Source organism: Lonchura striata, chromosome 4 (assembly GCF_050655825.1).
Source record: "Lonchura striata isolate lonStrDom1 chromosome 4, ASM5065582v1, whole genome shotgun sequence".
Taxonomy (NCBI): domain Eukaryota; kingdom Metazoa; phylum Chordata; class Aves; order Passeriformes; family Estrildidae; genus Lonchura; species Lonchura striata.
In genome coordinates this window covers 25,808,016-25,826,182 of record NC_140706.1, presented here as the reverse complement: position 1 = coordinate 25,826,182, position 18,167 = coordinate 25,808,016, and the positions used below count along the sequence as shown (strand labels likewise).

At 38.9% G+C, this 18,167-nt stretch overlaps 2 protein-coding genes across 7 annotated transcripts in view; one reads left to right on the top strand and one right to left on the bottom strand.

Annotated features, from left to right (window-relative positions):
* TXK (TXK tyrosine kinase) overlaps positions 1-3,078 on the top strand; it is a 20,897-nt gene extending 17,819 nt beyond the window's left edge. For all 3 annotated transcript variants that reach the window (XM_085577853.1, XM_085577852.1, XM_077782576.2), the window contains 3 exons: positions 914-1,032; positions 1,495-1,652; positions 2,942-3,078. In XM_085577853.1, coding sequence (XP_085433979.1) covers positions 914-1,032; positions 1,495-1,652; positions 2,942-3,010 — 346 coding nt within the window. In that variant the 3' untranslated portion in view covers positions 3,011-3,078. The remainder of the gene's footprint in view (positions 1-913; positions 1,033-1,494; positions 1,653-2,941) is intronic.
* On the bottom strand, positions 675-18,167 carry NIPAL1 (NIPA like domain containing 1). Of its 4 annotated transcripts, none has more exons than XM_085577856.1 (7): positions 18,022-18,167; positions 15,976-16,066; positions 13,774-14,035; positions 12,681-12,737; positions 12,148-12,238; positions 10,185-10,345; positions 675-10,050 (listed from the first exon to the last, which is right to left on the bottom strand). In XM_085577856.1, the coding sequence occupies exons 3-7, from the start codon at positions 13,979-13,981 to the stop codon at positions 9,446-9,448; spliced, it is 1,122 nt and encodes a 373-aa protein (XP_085433982.1). In that variant the 5' UTR covers positions 13,982-14,035; positions 15,976-16,066; positions 18,022-18,167; the 3' UTR covers positions 675-9,445. The 4 variants fall into 4 exon arrangements, with proteins under 4 accessions (XP_085433982.1, XP_085433981.1, XP_085433983.1 ...); XM_085577855.1 differs by lacking the exon at positions 18,022-18,167 and adding an exon at positions 17,303-17,582; XM_085577857.1 differs by lacking the exon at positions 15,976-16,066 and having other exon boundaries at positions 18,022-18,149.

Genomic DNA, 18,167 nt, shown 5'->3' with positions numbered 1-18,167 from the left:
GAGGCTGTGGAGAAATGATGGGAACACAACCTAATTATTCAGAATTCACACAACAGCTACTGTAGATTATTTTGTACTGCTATTTCATATGTTCCTTATTCAACAGCCTCCCATGTTTCCATCCCTGCACCAAAATGAGAAAGTGAGGCAAAAAGATTATTTATTTCAATATGACCTCTGTCAAAAGGTGCTTTAAAAAAATTACCTTTATGCTTTCCCCGAGAATAAATGTGTACTGCACATCTGTTATCTGCTCAGGAACATTAATACTTGGACAATGAGCCCAGAGTTTGTAAATATGTTGGGGTCAGCCTAGTAATCATTTAAAGTGTTGCCCTATGAATGCCTGCATTAGGCACATAATTTCATTTTATCTGGGAGGTCAGCTCCTATAATCTTGGGGAAGAACAATTACTTTAGTGCACCTACAAGAACTGTTGTCTCAAACGTGATGAACATTTCTTTATATGTTGCATTGGTAACAACGTCCCTGATATGGCATCTGCAAAGATGGACAGCAAGAGTCTTATTTGGGTAGAACAAGCAGTTGAAAATATGGATCCTTTTAAAAAAAGACTAATTACTTATTGCTGCGGATTTTCTTGTCCATGATAAAGTGTTGTGTTGCATTAATATACACCCAAAATATGACAATAATAACCATCCTGTCAGTCTTATGCTCATATAAAAATGTTTTATTCTGACATATTTCTGATGAATAATCCAAATCATTAATTTAAACAGAAATTACTTTAAGCGCATAGCTTTCCGTGCGTGTTTTTTTATGTACATTTTACACTAAAATAGTGATATAATTTTGTTTTTTCCAAATTGACACTATTTTTCTGGAATTCTAACCCTTTTGTGGAAATGTCACTCATTCAAATATATGTGGTTTCCTCTTATTCTTCAGGTATGTCATTGATGATGAATATATCAGCTCTTCAGGTGCCAAGTTTCCAGTCAAATGGTCATCTCCTGAAGTCTTTCATTTCAAAAAATATAGCAGCAAATCAGATGTCTGGTCATTTGGTGAGTTGATTAGGTGAAAGGGCAACCATGCTTCCCTAAAACTACTGATGTGATTTAGGAAAGTGTAAACTTTTACCCATGCTACCCATCTTAAACTTCAGTCCTTTCCATTTTTCAGTTTGCTTATATTGGACAAATGGATTTTTCATTCAGAAGGTTTTGAAAGTAGAGGTCAAAAAGTAGATTTTGACTGAAATGTGCATTTCTGATAAGTCCTCATCAGCCAAACATATTCATCTGAGTTTCATGGACCATCACCTTATCAGACTTAAAAGAGAGCAGAATTATATTAGTTGAAATTTTTTGGGTTGTATCCTTCATTCAGCTCAGGCTGCCTGTATTTTTATTCATTTTTCAACACACAGAAGAATCAGGAGTGGTTTTATTCTCCTAATTTTGTTAAAAGCTTGTGTGTTCGGCATCTTTTGTTTTGTCCTAAACCTATTCTTGGTTCACTTCTAGGTGTACTGATGTGGGAAGTTTTCACGGGAGGCAAAATGCCTTTTGAAACCAAGTCAAATGCTGAAGTTGTCCGTGAGATTTCTCAGGGTAACCGACTTTATCGACCACATTTGGCATCACTTCCTGTGTACAAAGTCATGTACAGCTGCTGGCATGAGGTTTGTTCCCCATTTTTTTTCCCCCTGAGGTATTAACTTTATTCTTAATTTTTAACATGGATATAAAAGCAATCTTAAAAGCTCAAGATATGAAATCCTTTTTTCACATCTGTGGCATTCTCAGCATCTCCAACAATGTTTTTCACAAATCACACCAAAGTTTACAAGCCTCTGCTTCTTTTGACTGTTGCAGCCAAGAAATATAGAGCACACTATCAGTACAACAGATCTAGACCATCCCTGGGTTGGAATATGCCACTGTTGTCATGTTTCTCTGCTGGGTCCAATGTGATACCTTTTTTGTGCCTTTGTATCATGCATGGTTCTCTGTAGATCTGCTCTGAATGGTAACACATGCATATACCAAGTGGATATTCCCACTAAATGTAGATTTTGAAACTCCTATTTCAAGTGTGTATCAGTATCTCTGTACATCAGTACAGCCCCTAGGCTGCACCTCTTTCACCCTCTCCAAGCTGATTTAGTATTTCATGTTCTTTCGCCATATGTCCAGCACCTACTATTTCCTTTATTGGTAACAAAACACTGATTTCATCAACTTCTCCATCTGATTAATCCCTTAAGGGCCCTCTTTCTCTAGTCTCTAGAAGAAACAAATCTTTATTTTAGGTTAAAAGTCCTTTCAGAAGAGCTTTGTGTGCAATTTTTTCATGTAAATGTGCAGGCATACACATTGAGTAGCTGAACAGTCTTGTCGCTACCACTGTCTCCTACTCTGAATAAAATTTTAAAATCCTGAGTTAAAAAAAAAAATGCTTAAGAGATGGAAATCTAAATTACATCCAGCTTGCCTGCTTACTGCAAATGTCCATGAAGGTGCCAGCCAGCAGAGAGATCATAGGGAAGAAGTTTTCTTTCCTGTCTGCCACCAGAGAGGAGTTTGTTCCATACTGAGCAGCAGCACTTCAAATTATACAGCAGTGAAGATCCTTTTCCAAAAGCACAGGAAGCATTCCTGAGTACCATGTTTTCCTGACAGGCAGGGGTACTGCAGGAAGAAATCCATAAGAATTCTGTTCCAGCATTGAACTAAGTATAAAGAAATTTCAGGAATTTTTTTACAAGTGTCTGTGGTCATGCTGCTGGTGTCATGAGTAACAGGAATTTTTTTTCTCTAAAATGACATGCTTGATCTTTTCTTATGTTTTAATAAAATGAAATATAATTTTAAAGTGGTATCTCATATGTACTTATATCTAATTTCTGAAATCTGGTACTATAATTAACCAACCTGCTAACACAAGTTTATCCTCTGCTTTTCTTTCCAGAAACCTGAAGGACGTCCTACTTTTGCAGAGTTAACAGTGACCCTCACAGATCTAACAGAGATGACATAATCACAGATTTTATACCAATATATTTTCTGAAAGGTTAACATTAAACACGCCACTAATGTAGCTAGTACAGAAAACCTCAACCTTTTAGAGAGGTCTCTACCTAAATCACAGTATCAGTATCCTACATATTGAAGCAGCTGCTTGGTCTTGGCACAGTTTTTCTTATTTGAGAAAGATACTCCAGGACGCTGATTTGAGCCTCTCAAGGCTTTGTTTTCATGGTAGGGAGAAAAGTCTGTCTGAAAAGCAGTAACCAATCCTATTCACCTTATAGATCTTTTTATTCATTATTTTGTTCAGAGCTACACTAATTCTTGTATCAATGTTATTACATTATTTATACTTGCTATGACTCATGCACCAGGGAATGCTGATTGGCAGCAGCAAGGATGATGAAAAAACCTCTGATAAGCTCTGGTTAGGTCACTTTTAAAGGCAGGTCCTTGTGCACTACAAAGCATCCAGCCCTGGAGAAGCAGAGCAGGGCTCTGTCCAAGGGACAGCAAGCTAAGTGACTGGCTGCTGGAGCAGTGCCCACACGTGTGCCTGGACCCACTACTTGGACAAAGCAGTGCCTTATCCCTCCCCTTGCAAATGCCCAGAATGGTTAATGGGCAAGTTAAAACTGGAACCTGACAGTAAAGCTCAGATGGATCCTATGATACCTTACATGGACACGTCTGTGACCCTACTACTTATGTTATTATTCACTTTTAATTTTAAATCTTAACTATGGTCAACACAAATATGTTGTAGGGAAGGAAAGGTAGATGGAATTTATAATTATTTAAAGCAAAATAGTCAGATCATTCCAAATAAATATGTTCTTGGCAATATGTGATTGTATTGTGAATTATTTATAGGTAAATACATCACAATATTTAGTTTTATAGGGCTTTGTAGATAAAATTTGTAAAACGTGCTAGATAAAGAACTAATTACTTCAATTTAATTTCGGTCACAAATTGAGTCACAGTTTAATTTTTTATTTCCAAATTTTAAAAATAATTGTAACATTAAAATTAAATATAGAAACCCCCACAAAAATATGAATTTCCAAAGGATGATGGCATTTTATAATCAAATATAGTCCTGGCAGTAATCAGTCATCCTTACTGCAATAGCATATTGATAGTCATCAACCCTTGGGAAAGGAAGTTGTTAGTCCCACTGTTTGAACTTTTGGGAAGACCTTCAAACACACTTCTAAGGCATTTCTGCATTAAGTAAACCATGATATTCTCATTATTCCATATAACTTCCCAGAATAATTGCCAGTAACTGATGCCACTGTTTACTTTCATAATCAATTTATTTATGAGCATTCAACCCTATATCAGACCTATGACTGAATGCAGACCTATAACTGTTGTGGCTTAGCCCCAGCTGGCAACAGAACCACGCAGCTGCTTGCTCATGGCCTCTGCCCTGGTGGGATAGAGAAGCAGAAGGTAAAACTTGTGGGTTGAGATAAGAACAGGTTATTAACTGAAACAAAGTAAGATGTAACAATAGCAATAGTGATTAAAAGGAGAAAGAGAGAGGAATAGAACCCTAGGGAAACAAGTGATGCACAGTACCAGTGCTCACCCCCTGCTGACTGGTGCCCAGCCCATCCACAGGGAGTGACCAGCAGCTCCCAGTTTATACATTGGTCATGTCATTCTATGGTATGAAATATCCCCTTGGCCACATCAGGTCAGCTGTCCTGGCTCTGCTCCCTCAGCCAAAATTGAGATAACAGCACAGTACACACATGGAGCTCACCACAGTTTATGCCCAAGCCACAGAAGTGCAAAGCTTTTCAGGAGATGATGGGCTATAAATGTGAAATTCAAATTCTCTCCACAATATAAAGTACATGGGGACTTTGAATAATATATGAAACATCTTTTTAAGCAGTTCTTGTAAAACTGGTTTGCCATATTACTGCAAGTTGATGTGGAATACGTTACAGCACCATGCAGTAAAAACCAGCTCCATTAGGTTTATGTACTCAAAGCACCTTGCTCCTGCCTGTCTCACTGAGCTGTCCCATGGTGATTGTGCACCCATCCTGGAAACATGCTGGTCTAATAACTGGAGCCAATAAGGCTTGCCTACCTGGCTTCCACTTCCCAATATAATATTTTTGTAGGTTGCTTGGGGAAAAAATTGAAGATGTTATTAATATTCTGACACAGAATAAATTTAACAGCTGCTATCATCAAGCTGACAGTAAATAAATGAAAAACACAAGAACTTGCTTGAGACTCAGTGAAACTGGTGCTTAATTGGCAGCAAGAAATGGTCTGCAGTACAAAGGTCAGGTATTTACAGTGTATTTATTCACCAGAACACCTACACCCTTACATAAAGATTGAGTAGGCCACCTTAGACCTCATGGTGACTGTGAGCTCAGTTCAAATTCAAACCATATTCTAACAGGCAAAAAATGGATGAATAGTGAGTGACATCCTTGTCACTGACCATAAAGAGATATCTGCTGGTTTTTTTAAACTTCCTTGTGATGATAATGAGATCTGGAAAGAGCAGTAAAGAACACACCTCCAGACAGGGAAGCTTCCATCAAAGGCTGTCAGAGTGTTCAGAATTTGTAAAAATTTAGCTACTGTGTGCTGATCAAAAATCAGAAAACTTGGAACAATTCTGTATTATATCTGGGAGGAAAAAACAGCAGAACTCCCAGCTTTTGTGAGCCAGCCACTTAGGATACATCTTTTTTCTATAAAAAGATGCATTATTAACTAAATTGAATTTATTTTCAGAAAGTGAAATTAATTCACTTGTCAATAGTACTCCTGAGAAGCAATGCAGACCAATTACTAGTGTGTACAGGGCCGGTGACACTTGTTTTCAGAGCTATTTGGTTTTCAGACCAGTTTCTCCCTCCTCCCCATCTCCCCCAGCAGACTTCACAGATGGGAGGCCCTACAGGCACCAAAGCTCATCACCATCCCTCCTTCCTCATGCACCACCACTCTGGCTCCTGCTCAGCCTCCCAGCCATGTTCTGAACCATGGCACACTTCTAAAACCTGCCCAAAAGGAGTCAGCTACTGCAAACATGCCCTGCTGGAAGGATATTTTCTAGCACACTTGCCAGTTTTATTTTGCTGGAATTTAAAGAATGAGAGAGCAGCATTTTCTAGAAGCATGCAATTCCCCATATAGCTCCAGGATGCAACCCTGATGAGTAGAGTTTGAAGTTTTGAATACGTACCCCTTGGGATGAAGATTTCTTTTATAGCATGGTTCTTTCAAGTGTGGCTGGAAAATGAAGATGGTAGAGCAGATTTCTATAGAAACTGGTAACTGATGTATTTCCTTCCAAAATCATACAGATTTTTTAACCTATCCAAGTCTTCTTGACCTACCTAAATTTAGTTGGTGCAGCTATTTAAGGAACTTAATTGCCCATTAATTTGTCCTGAGATATGGTAATAATGAGTAGCTGCCAAGATTTGTTTAGTATCAGCATTTAAAAGCTGTAATTTGGTTAGCAATATATTGAGGATTGCTTTGTTCTCCTTCTTAACTATTTGTCCTACATACCAAAACACATCTAATTACTTTATATAGTGTTCTTTATTTCACTGCCTGGAAAACCTGACAACTCACTGAAACACCCTCCACTGAGACTGGCTGTGACACAGACATGCCTAATACATTAGCTTTGGGTTTTCCTCTCTAGTTTAGAAATATGAATTATACTCTTTTTTTAGCCCTTGTTTAAAAAACACAGATAATTTAGTACATAACCATGAATAATTTATTACAAGAGAAATATTAGCATAATTTCAATTTAAAAAAAATCAAAGTTATTCCAAACTAGTAACTAAATATAAACATTTAAAAATAGCATCTCTTACAAAAAATGTTTTTATAAAAAAAAATTAATCACTAATTAATTTCTACAATGATGGATTTCTTACACCATGAAAATAACCATTAACTTTGTTTTTTTGACATTGTTAGAAAAAACAAAATTTTATCATTAGTTGCTATTTTTAGTATTATTATTCTTTATGTATAAATAACATATAACATGTATATATTATTTATGTATAATTTCATATATTTATATGTAAATATACAAAATATTATATCTATATACACACACACACATATATATATAAAATTTATGTATAAATTACTATTGTTTACGTATAATATCAGATACACAGGTTCAGTAGAAAATATAGGAATTTTGCTTGGTGTAAGTTAATTATTCCCAGCAGTTGGTATAGAAGGAGTCCACATCTTTCTCAAAGAAAGTATTATGACATATCTTTAAAAAGTGCCAACACACATCCATTCAAGAACTGGACTTGTTGCTATTGCTTACAAATAACTCATTTGGTCACACCACAGTGATGACTCTATAAGCAAAGAAAGGGGCCATGAACTATGCAAAAGCATTTCTTTTTCTCTTTTTTGCAGTCAATATTTTCATCAGTTAGTCTTTGAATTGTGTAATTCAGAGTGAAAAGCAATTCAAGTTTTTGTTAAAGAACAAACTTGTTTCTCACTAAAAATATTTTGAAGCTTGAATCTGGTCAATAAGACCAAAGTACTCTCTACATTAACTAAGAAGTAATGAAATACTGTTAGTAGATTTTCTTGTCTGAAGCTTTTTTAACACAAGCATTTTAACAGCAAAAAATTGCTACAAATTTCGTCACTCAAGATTAAAAGTATTCCAAATTGATAATGTATACATTGTCATTATATTTTGAAAGCGAATACATTTTTGGTGAAAATGTCCCTCTTGCTGGATAACGGTGATGCCACACAAATATATGAAATATAAGCAGCAATCCTTTTGCAAAGGCAGAACAATTTGTTCTTTGGCAGAACAATTTTCTATCCATCCAAACCATCCTCTTTTACTAAACCTTTTGAACATTAGAAAACATATAGCCTGCTTCATGAGGAAGTTCTGTTTGGCATATAAATTTCAGCTGATTAAAACCAGTTTATAACTGCGGAAGTGCTGGCATGCTCTGGCAAACTTTCTGGACTCACACTTAAAAATCCAAAGATTGGAAATGCTGCTTTCTGATGAGCTTGTCACCAACCACACATCTGACTGCTGAAGTCACTTACTTCTAAAGTGGAAAACAAAGGGGATTGTAATGAGTAAACCATGGACTGTGCAAGCTTTTTTGTGACAGGAAGATCAGTGACCACAACTGAGGAACTACAGTACTACAGTGCAGTTACCAATCTTCAAGGCCTCTGGTAGGTTAACATATTGTAAAACATCTAATAGGGGTGAATACACTTTTTTAGGAAAGTCCAAACTCAAAAAAACCCGACATTCTGACATTTCTCACCCCTTGCCTACAGCACATCCTCTACCTAGTATTTTCAGAAGTAGTGCAATAATTGTAAAATGAATCTTGCACTTAGAATAAAAATTAACAGGACTGCTTTATTATTAATAAAGAACAATACTTTCCCAGAAAATAAGGAAAAAATTTTGAAAAGCTTAAATCGGTTCTAATTAATAGATGGCTGTATTAGGAAGAAGTATGGAAATAAGTAAAGCCCCTTCTTAATCCTCAAAATATAAAACAAAGTGGAAATTTTTCATTGTATGTTCTGGTTTTCTCCTGCCTTTGAATACTTAATTCTATAACCTCGTGTAACCTTTTAAGCCAGTAGCTACTGTTTTCAGGCCTCTAATGAATTTTCTTTTTCTTAAACTTAGTCTTAGTTTAGAAATAAAAAAGTACAGGCACATTCAGGGATTCATAATCCGTTCAGGATTCCTTGGGTAGAAAAGCTGAGATGTATCAAGAATTGTATTTGCTAAATTTTTTTGTGACATCTAATTAATATTCATACAAAATATCAAAAAATAAAAAATCTTGCATAAAATTTTATATTAAAAACTAAAGGGGTTAAACATTGTTTTCTTCATATTATGTCTCCAATGAATATCCTTCATGTAGAGTATCTGCAAGCTTGCTTGGCAATAAATTATAAAAATAATTTCTGCTATTATCTTGGTGATGGCCTTAATATTTCTGGCAAGCCAGATATATTAAGGCCATCATCAAGATAATAGCAGAGTACCTGCCACTTCAGCAAGGATTGTCTTTTATTATTAAAAGAAAATCGCATTTTTTAAACATGGCTTACAAAGACCACTCTTCTTTGCTAAAATTTCCCAAGAAAAAATGCTGCATAAAAAAAGGATCATGTTTTTCATTGCCTAATATATAGTTACCCCCAGGTTTCTGTCGTGCTAGTTACTGAACATTTTCACTAGTTACTGCCAATAGCTGACAAAGAGGAGTGGTCCACACTTAACAGGTCTCACAGACAAATGTCAACAAGACTGCAGAAAAGTAGAGCATTCTAGTAAAAATGGGTGGGCTGAGTTTGCAATTTGTGATACTTTGATGATGAACACTGTTTGAGTGTTTCACTGACAGAATAAAACGTCGTCCTCCTCATATGCCAAAGCTGGGTCTTCCATGCTCTCCAGCAAAGTGTGACTGGTTTCAAATTCACCCTGTGGCACTGACGGTTCTTTAGCAGCAGTGGACATCAACTGACTCCAGGTGATGTTAGTGTTTTTGAAAGCATGCAGTAGGAAAATGCCAATGATGATGCTGCAGAATCCACTCAGGGTTCCAATAATATCGCCCAGTTCCATACTACTCCACTCCTTGAACAAGATGATGGAGCATGTCACCACTGTCGTAGTGAAGCACACATAATAAATGGGCGTCACAAGGGATGTGTTGAACACATCCAGTGCTTTGTTGAGATAGCTGATCTGAGTGCTGACTGAGAGAACCAAGATGCCCACCAAAATGTAAACCAGGGGATGGTGATAGGCTGGCTTCCCCTGCAGCATTTGTTTAATGGCAATGCCTAGGCCTTTCACAGATGAGACAGAGAAGGCACCAATGAGCGAGCAAATTAAAATGTAGATCAGTATATTTGTCTGACCTCTCTTTGGAGCCACAACAATGATCAGGACAAGGACAACAACTGTTAGGAGAACAGCAAATGTAACAAACGCTGTAAAAAAGAAGGAAGAGTGATGCATATGAGATAGAATACCAGACTATGCCCACAAACATGCTCAGAGTTTTCAGTGTCCTAGACACTTCCCTATGAACTGCAGTATGTGTTCACTGCAATTGCATACAGACCTGGATCTTGCAGCTTTCTTTCCATCTCATCTAGTGAGGTGACCTCCTCCTCCACTGGGGCATGAATAACCATGACTGTTGACCCCAAAATGCTCAGTACACAGCCCAGCTTTCCATGAATATTCAGCTTTTCATTTAAAAAATAGGATGACAATATAGCACTGTTCAGCAAAATAGAAATAAAATATTCAGCTCCACCAGCCACAGAAGACATTCAAAATCTCTCTGTGTAGTATAACAGACAACCCCTTTTGAATTTGGATATATGGGAAACCAGCCTGAAACAACCAAATTGTAAGGAATGTTTCCAAGAAAGTTGATCATGACCAGAAAGGTAAGGACAGGTTTTAGGGAGTTTAGCAAACTTCATTGCTTCCCTCCAGGTTGTAAAAGGGCCCAAATTGCTAAGGAGCTTTTCATTCCTTTTGCCTGGGTCAGGGTGTGCATTCTCACTGTAGATTAACTGCAAGAGCTATTTCTTTCTTCCAAAAATGGGTTGAAGCACTTTATTCGCCATTACAACCAATGCACATGAGTTTTGTAAACTGTTCCTCATCCCTCCCCAGGCTCTCCCACCCAGGCACACTTTCTACCTGGCTTGCCAGGACTGCCCCCAAAACACAGAGAAGGCATGCCTCCCCCTCCAAAGAGATCAACCACAGGACCTCCATGGGGTTGATTATTTAACTTAAGGACAATAACATGGCATAAATAACACCACTTGCAGGGCATAATTAGCCTGTTAGAGAACAACCTTGGGCACAGACACAGGCTTACTGTTGTGTGAACACACTCACAAATAATTATTCAACCCACTGATCAAAATACAGACATTTTTTTTCACACAAGGGTAATGAGTTCACTGACATGAAGTTCTAACAACCTCTCTGTCTCATAAAAATTTGAATGATTGCAGTCCCCATCAAAGAAGAGGGCAATACAACTCAAGCTGTTTTTGCACAGCAGCAGCCAGGCAGCCAGTTAATCTGCATCTACCAACACGCTGACCCCAGCACCCACTGCAGGGACTCAGTCACATTTGTTTTGCTATAACAGAACAGCTGCAGTTTGAGCAGGTAGATTATTATTGCAAACTTCCTAGGGGGCTTTTTGTTTGTTTGGTTGAGGTTTTTTTTGTTCAGGTTATTTTTTTGTTTTTAATATGTGGTGCATGTTGTTTTAAACACAGTGTTTCATATAATATACTCAGTTCTTAAAAATCAGAGTTTTGCATTTAAACTAATATTATTTCATTTTGCTAAAAGATTATTTCCTATAAATTTTTTGTGTGCACAGTCCATGTCTTTTCTGCTGCTATGATAGCCACATTACTCTATGTACTTAAGAACTTGGAAATAACTTTTTTCTTTATACATAGGAAACAATAAGTCTGTGAAGGATATTTATGTTTCAAAACAACCACAAATTTAAATTGTGGATACAGAAGAAAGCTTAGATTTTCTTTGCTTCTTTCCAGAAAGATTTCAAAAAGACAAAACAAAACCAAAATGTTTACTAACTGTGCCTTAATATGAAATTATGCTCCTATAAATATAAATGTTTTTGAAAACATTCTGTGAAGGAATGCTGTATTTTTATTTTAAGTTTAGTCACAGCCAAATAACAGGATAACAGTTTTTTAAAAGCTCCAGTTCTCTAGGAATAGAGGAATTATCTTCTATCAGCAGTATACCTTGTTTATGCTGATAAGAATTACATTGTGATCTATGTGGAAGGCTACTGGGAAGGCATTCAGTGGCCTTTGCAGCAAGACTTTTGATTCTGTCTACCCAGGGAACTCAGTTCTAAATAAGGAAAAATATCTTTCCACCAAGCAACAAAAAGCAATTTTTGCCCATGAATTGCTTTTCAGTTTTCTTATTAAAAATCTCTACTTTCAGTACTTTTCCCCTCATGTAGTGAGCAGTTCATTTGCCAAGGCTTGCTCCCAATTGGTACTGACCTTATGAGAACACTCAGTGCACCCAAGGGGGTAACTAAGGTTGCAGGTGCAAAGGCATAGGCAGCAAAGTTTGCAGCTTCTCCTAATCCCACTGCAAGAAGAAAGAATGCAGAAGAAAGAATATTTGGATCAGCTTGGAGGGGGATATTAAACTACACACTATTGTAAATATTTTGTATGACAGCTATGATAGCAAATATGCACATTTTCATTTCAAAATTAGCTACATAACCTCTGCTGGAAGAAATAACTGCTGAAGAAAGTTAAATACTCTTCTCCTAAGTACTCCTAGAAGATGGACAGATTCAATTCCATGGCATTTGATCAGATATCAAAGATGGTTATTCTGCAAAGAGCTCTGAAGACCAAACATAGTATTTGAAAAGATGGCATATGAGAACAACTTGTCATGAATGTGATTGCAAGGACATTTCTTTTAAGTGAAGGGAATGAAAAATCAGACAATAAATCTCTTTAAAACAATCTGCTTTTTGCAGATTTACATATAGGCTGAGAGGAAAGAGCTGACTTACTCGATAGCAGTCCAGCCCACCAAAGCCATTCCTTCAAATAAGAATATCCACCTTGTCCTGAAAGAGAAAAATAACCTTATCTTAGAAGAAACAGATCACCTTATTGTAAGAAACAAAAGTACCAAAAGAGCATGTTACCTGGATGCAAGAGGAAGAATATTTGATTTTGACTGATATTTTATTAACCACTCTACTGCTTTGTCACTTAGACTTCTAAAAAATGCTATTTGACTAAATATACACAGAGAGGAAGTATCAAGCAAAAGTAAAATGCTATAAAAATTGTTGGTGAGCTTAAGAAATGTTTCAAAATGCTCTTCCAGGACAGATCCAATATATTCATACAGTCAACTGCAGTTTGACTCTCCTTTTACTTTAGGTTGAAAGAAATTAGGAAGAAAAATGCCCCTGTGCACATTTTTTTTTTTTACGTAAAACATAAGCATATATAATATTTAATATCAGAGTTTTTCAAATAACCAAATTCTCTGGAATAATATTTTGCAATATACACAACAAACAAAAGAAAAACTGCTAATGCTATGTATTTAAATCCATGCAAAGGAAATTATGACAGTGCAACTGCTCTTTTTCTAGCTGTTCATCTGTTGACTTTGATGAAGGAATAGTTGTAGTAACTGTAGAAACTTGTGTAATAAACATAATTTCTACAACTCATTGCACTCACTTTAAAAAAGCAGAGCAAAACCAAAAAGCTAAACCTAGTTACCAGCTTAAGACTTTCCATCTCATATGAGGGGAGAAAAGATTGAAAAAAGAGGGAGAAGGGCATTTTGAAGGGTAAGACAAATGGAGAATTCTATTTGGGGAACTAATTTCTCTCAGTGAGGAAATAGCACCAGCTCACTAGATTTAATACCCCCTCTCCCATAGTCCTATAAGTTCTGAAATCCCAGTTCCTGTAATCACACACAGGGAAATAATACCATGTCTCCATCCCTTACCAAGACAGGACATCTGATCACCATTAAAGTAGTTTTAAACATGTGATCTGTGACTCGAACTTTGATTTTGTCAAGTTATAAGAGGCGTTTGTGTCCCCAGCAGGAGCAAGGGTGGCACCATCACTTACCAGCTCGGGTGACTCCTCTGTCTGCCAGTTTCAAAAGTCCTTTCTTCTTTAGTATGAAACTAGAACCAATAAAGATACTGGAGCCTATAGCCAAAGCCAAGCCAATGTAGAGGTGGTATTTGTTTCCAGAAGGCATGGAAATGCTCCAGTTTGTTTCATTGCCCATCCCCTCCATAGAGGTGAGGAGAGGAGAGCGTGACTCAGACATGTTGATGATCTGGCACCATGCCTGGCAGGAGTCACGGCAAGAAAAAGAGAGCACCTGAAGCAGAAAAAGAAGGATTTAAATGATTCACAACACAGGTCCGGCTCTGGAAGAGCCCTATCCTGACTCTGCTCACTCCTTTTCATGTCTTTGCAGAGCACCTGTAATTTCTGACTGTGCAAATAGCACACAAAACCCACACAATGTACACAGTGCTGCCCTGGGTCATTACCCACTCCCGTAGTTCATAGGTGATTACATTATTTTACATCCGTATTTTGCGCTTCATTGGCTCAGACAAGCACTAAGGGAAATACCAAGGAATGCAGCAAAAAAATATTAGCTTTAGTTTAAAATTCAACTAAAAAAAAAAAAATCTTAAAAGCTAACCTGAAACCTCAAGATGAAAGGGCTCCTTTTTGTTGTGCGGAGACCACAAACATATAGCCGAATCCATGATTTTGGACTTTGCCTGTTAAAGTAAGCCTGCTGCTATTCAAAGCTTCTTTTTTTTTTTTACATTGGTAGCTGAGATTGGAAAAACAAATGGAAAAAAAAGGAAGGAAAATCAAACTCTCACTACATATGTGCACTAAGACATTTTATGAAAACTCTTCAGTGAATACTGTATGAGCCAAGTCTTACTTAGCCAATCAAAAAATTTTTCAGGTGAAGTTCTCATTACACCTCACAGCAAATTTAATCTAACTTCAATAAACCCTGTATTGAGGTAGATCACAGGCCACAGGGTACAGTTCCCCCAGCCATCCCTGCAACACTGCTGCAGAGATGGATGATCCTGAGCAGAGACCAAAGCTTCATACTCAGCCAGCTGAGCATTATCAGTATCGCTGTGGTGACAGTCTGTGGGAATGACATCATTGTTATCAGCCTAGATTTGTTTCTAAAGGAAGAGCAGGTACTGCATTTCCAAGAACAAAATTCGTTGCTTTTTTGCATGGGGAAGAAGGGGTCAGGCAGCAAAGCTGCAAAAGGGCTTAGGCAGTCTAGGCTGACATCTCAGTTTGTGCAGTGCATCAGGCAACCAGTGTGGATTACAGAATCTAGACTGGAAAACTTTTAAGAACAACCTTTTTTTTTTTTTTCAAGAAGGCTTATGGCGAAGACATGTTAAAATATGAAACAATTTGCAGAAGTACAAAAGCTCAGTCCACTGTGATACATAGGGAGCAGGGGGTGCAACAAATAGTTTTGTTTTCCATATTTTCCCTGTAATTAAAATAACACATGAACAATTCATCCTGAAGAGTGACAGCATCAGTAATACACTGCCTTATTTTCTTTTTTTTTTCTTCTCCCCTTTCCCAAAAGAAGAAATGCCACTTGGAGACTTGGTAGAAAAAGATGTTCACACGTAAGCTCTGGAAATAAAAATGTTAAATCAAAAGTACTTCACTAAACAATTAACAAGAAGCAGACTTGGATAATTAATTTTAAAAAGTTTAACAAGGAATTGTTAAAATACATAAAGTCTTAAAAATATCATATTTACAGCTGGCAATGCTCTGGGAGACAGCACCCTTTACAAGTAAGGAACTAGAGTGAGTACCTGCTCCCTGTTTTCTCATTCCATACTATACAACAAACATACTGCAGGAAGTTATAATTTTATTTGAAGGCTGTGCAAACACATTTCCTTGTTTGTCAAGAGTGTTTCCATATAACAGGAGTTGTTTTGTATTGCTAAGTCAGACTCAATAAAAATATTCCCACAAGATAGGTATGTTCATATTCCACAGCTGAAGATTAAAATCTTAGAGAACTTAGGTCAAAATGCAGTTACTATTGCATAGTATGTAGGATAGATACTATTCTACACTCTTATCATTACTATTAGTAATAGTCTAAGCATAGTCTTAGAAGAAGAAAAATTTGCATATACTTGTTTTGACATAATTAGTGAAGAATAAATCACAAGAAAGAATTACAGAAAAGTCCTTTAAGCATAAATATATTTTCTCTTAGTAAACACATACCAGGGCAAGATAAAAATGCCCCTGTTCATGGCACGGGGATTGGTTTAAATAGCTTTCAAATGTCCCTTCCAATCCAAAGTATTCTATTATTCTGTGAAAAAACAAACAAACAAAAAAACCAAAAACAACAACAAAAAAACTATGGAGACATGAATTAAATCCCTTAGCTCCCAGTACCTATACTGATGCTAAACCAGGATGGTGTGAGAAGCAGTAACATTTCTTGCCTTTCATTAAAAGAGACCATGAAGATAAACACTCCTGATAAGTACAGCTCTTCAGCTCCCTGCAGCAGTAAAGGCAGCTTTTTATCAGTGCATTGGGTTTCTACAGTGAAGAAATGGTAGGCTTATTTCATTTCACGTGACATTACTGCTACTTTTTCTGTGTTCTAAAGTTTTTCATTCCTCAGCATAAATTACGACATCAAATAAGGAAAATTTAATCATGTCATTTGTACTAAATCACCCAGTGACTGCCACAGGTTGTTTCTCGCCTTTCTGAATTACAATCTTTGCCTATATTCACAAAGAAACATTGGATTTGTCACTGAATAATTTTGAATGTTTATGATCTCTGTTTATTGCGCTGAGCAGCTTCTCATAGTTGAAGAAAAAAAAAGGTCATTTGTTCCACTTGCATGAAAAGTGGCATGTAACTGCACTGATCAAAGAACCACCTGAGAGACGGGAAGAGAAGGCTGATCTGGGAATTACTGTTATTTTATTGCCCCTGTGAACAGTCTGAGGGTCACTTGGAAATGCTGAGGAAGATGGCAAACCACTGAGGTTGTCTGGCCTTGCCCAGCACAGAGTTTCTGTAGCTAAGCAAGTTTCACCTCCTACTCCCAAATGTCAACAAACATGAACCTGTCAGCAGAACTCCTCCTTGCAGAAGTAGTCTCTCCCAGCTCTGACTCAAGGCTGACAGCAACAGGAAACCAGTCTGAGCCAAGGTAGCTGCTGGTGTAACTTCTAAACTTTTTTGTTTCAGCTATTTTTATTTTATTTATTTTTTTTTTTTTTTTACCCTCAAACACCTGTATATTCTCTATCTGAATTGTGTAGACCAGCAACCCCGGTGGTATGCCCTGCTTATGACACGTCTAACTTGCTGTCATTCTGCAGTCCAGGACTGACTTGCCCTGGTTAGTGACAGCCAGCTTGGTTCTTAACCTGCCACTGAAGATACTGGTCCTAAGTCATCTCAAAAACTAATTGCTTTGATTAGACATAATTTAACCATCTCTAATGAGCTCACGACTCAGCTCTCTCCTGGCAGAAACATGAAGCGCCTTTCTCGGTCACCCAGGAAATACCAAGCCCACCTTTGCCAAGGTGCAGCTCCTGCCAAAAGTGGGTGTACTGAGAAGCCGCAAGGAATTCTCCCCTTGCACACCTGGAGCGGAGACTCAGCAAAAAGCACAAAACAAAGCTGAAAAGATGTTTAACCCGAGGCAGCCGCGGGAGAAGCGCAGGAGCCTCCCCAGCGCCGGACACACGCCACTCCTCGGGAAACAACTGGGCGACGCCAGGGCGGAGGAAAGTCTTACGTGGGGCTCCGGACACCGGGGGCTACAGGAGCGCACGGCCGCGTCCCGAGCCCCGCGGGCCCTCCGCACACCGAGCCCCGCGGACCCTCCGCACACCGAGCCCCGCGGACCCTCCGCGTCCCGAGCCCCGCGGACCCTCCGCACACCGAGCCCCGCGGACCCTCCGCGTCCCGAGCCCCGCGGACCCTCCGCACACCGAGCCCCGCGGACCCTCCGCACACCGAGCCCCGCGGACCCTCCGCACACCGAGCCCCGCGGACCCTCCGCGTCCCGAGCCCCGCGGACCCTCCGCACACCGAGCCCCCCGCGGACCCTCCGCACACCGAGCCCCGCGGACCCTCCGCGTCCCGAGCCCCGCGGACCCTCCGCACACCGAGCCCCCCGCGGACCCTCCGCACACCGAGCCCCGCGGACCCTCCGCGTCCCGAGCCCCGCGGACCCTACGCACACCGAGCCCCCCGCGCCCCGCGGTGCCCCGGCCCGCATGCACTGACCCGCACGGCAGGACGGGCTGGCGGGCAGCGCCTCTCCGGGCCCCATGGCTGCGAGGCTCCGCGGCCTCCCGCCGGCGGCTCCGCCCGCCCGGGCGCGGCCCGGCGCACCTGGGCGCGCTCGCTCTCCGGTGGAGACAGAAGTGGCA

Excerpts from the sequence above, each read along its gene's own strand:
- NIPAL1 (XM_085577856.1), bottom strand. The coding sequence starts at position 13,981 with ATGTCTGAGTCACGCTCTCCTCTCCTCACCTCTATGGAGGGGATGGGC. Across the intron at positions 12,239-12,680 it reads GTGGGCTGGACTGCTATCGA|TGGGATTAGGAGAAGCTGCA; the intron begins GTAAGTCAGCTC and ends TTCTTCTTGCAG. Across the intron at positions 10,051-10,184 it reads AAGAAAGCTGCAAGATCCAG|CGTTTGTTACATTTGCTGTT; the intron begins GTCTGTATGCAA and ends TCTTTTTTACAG.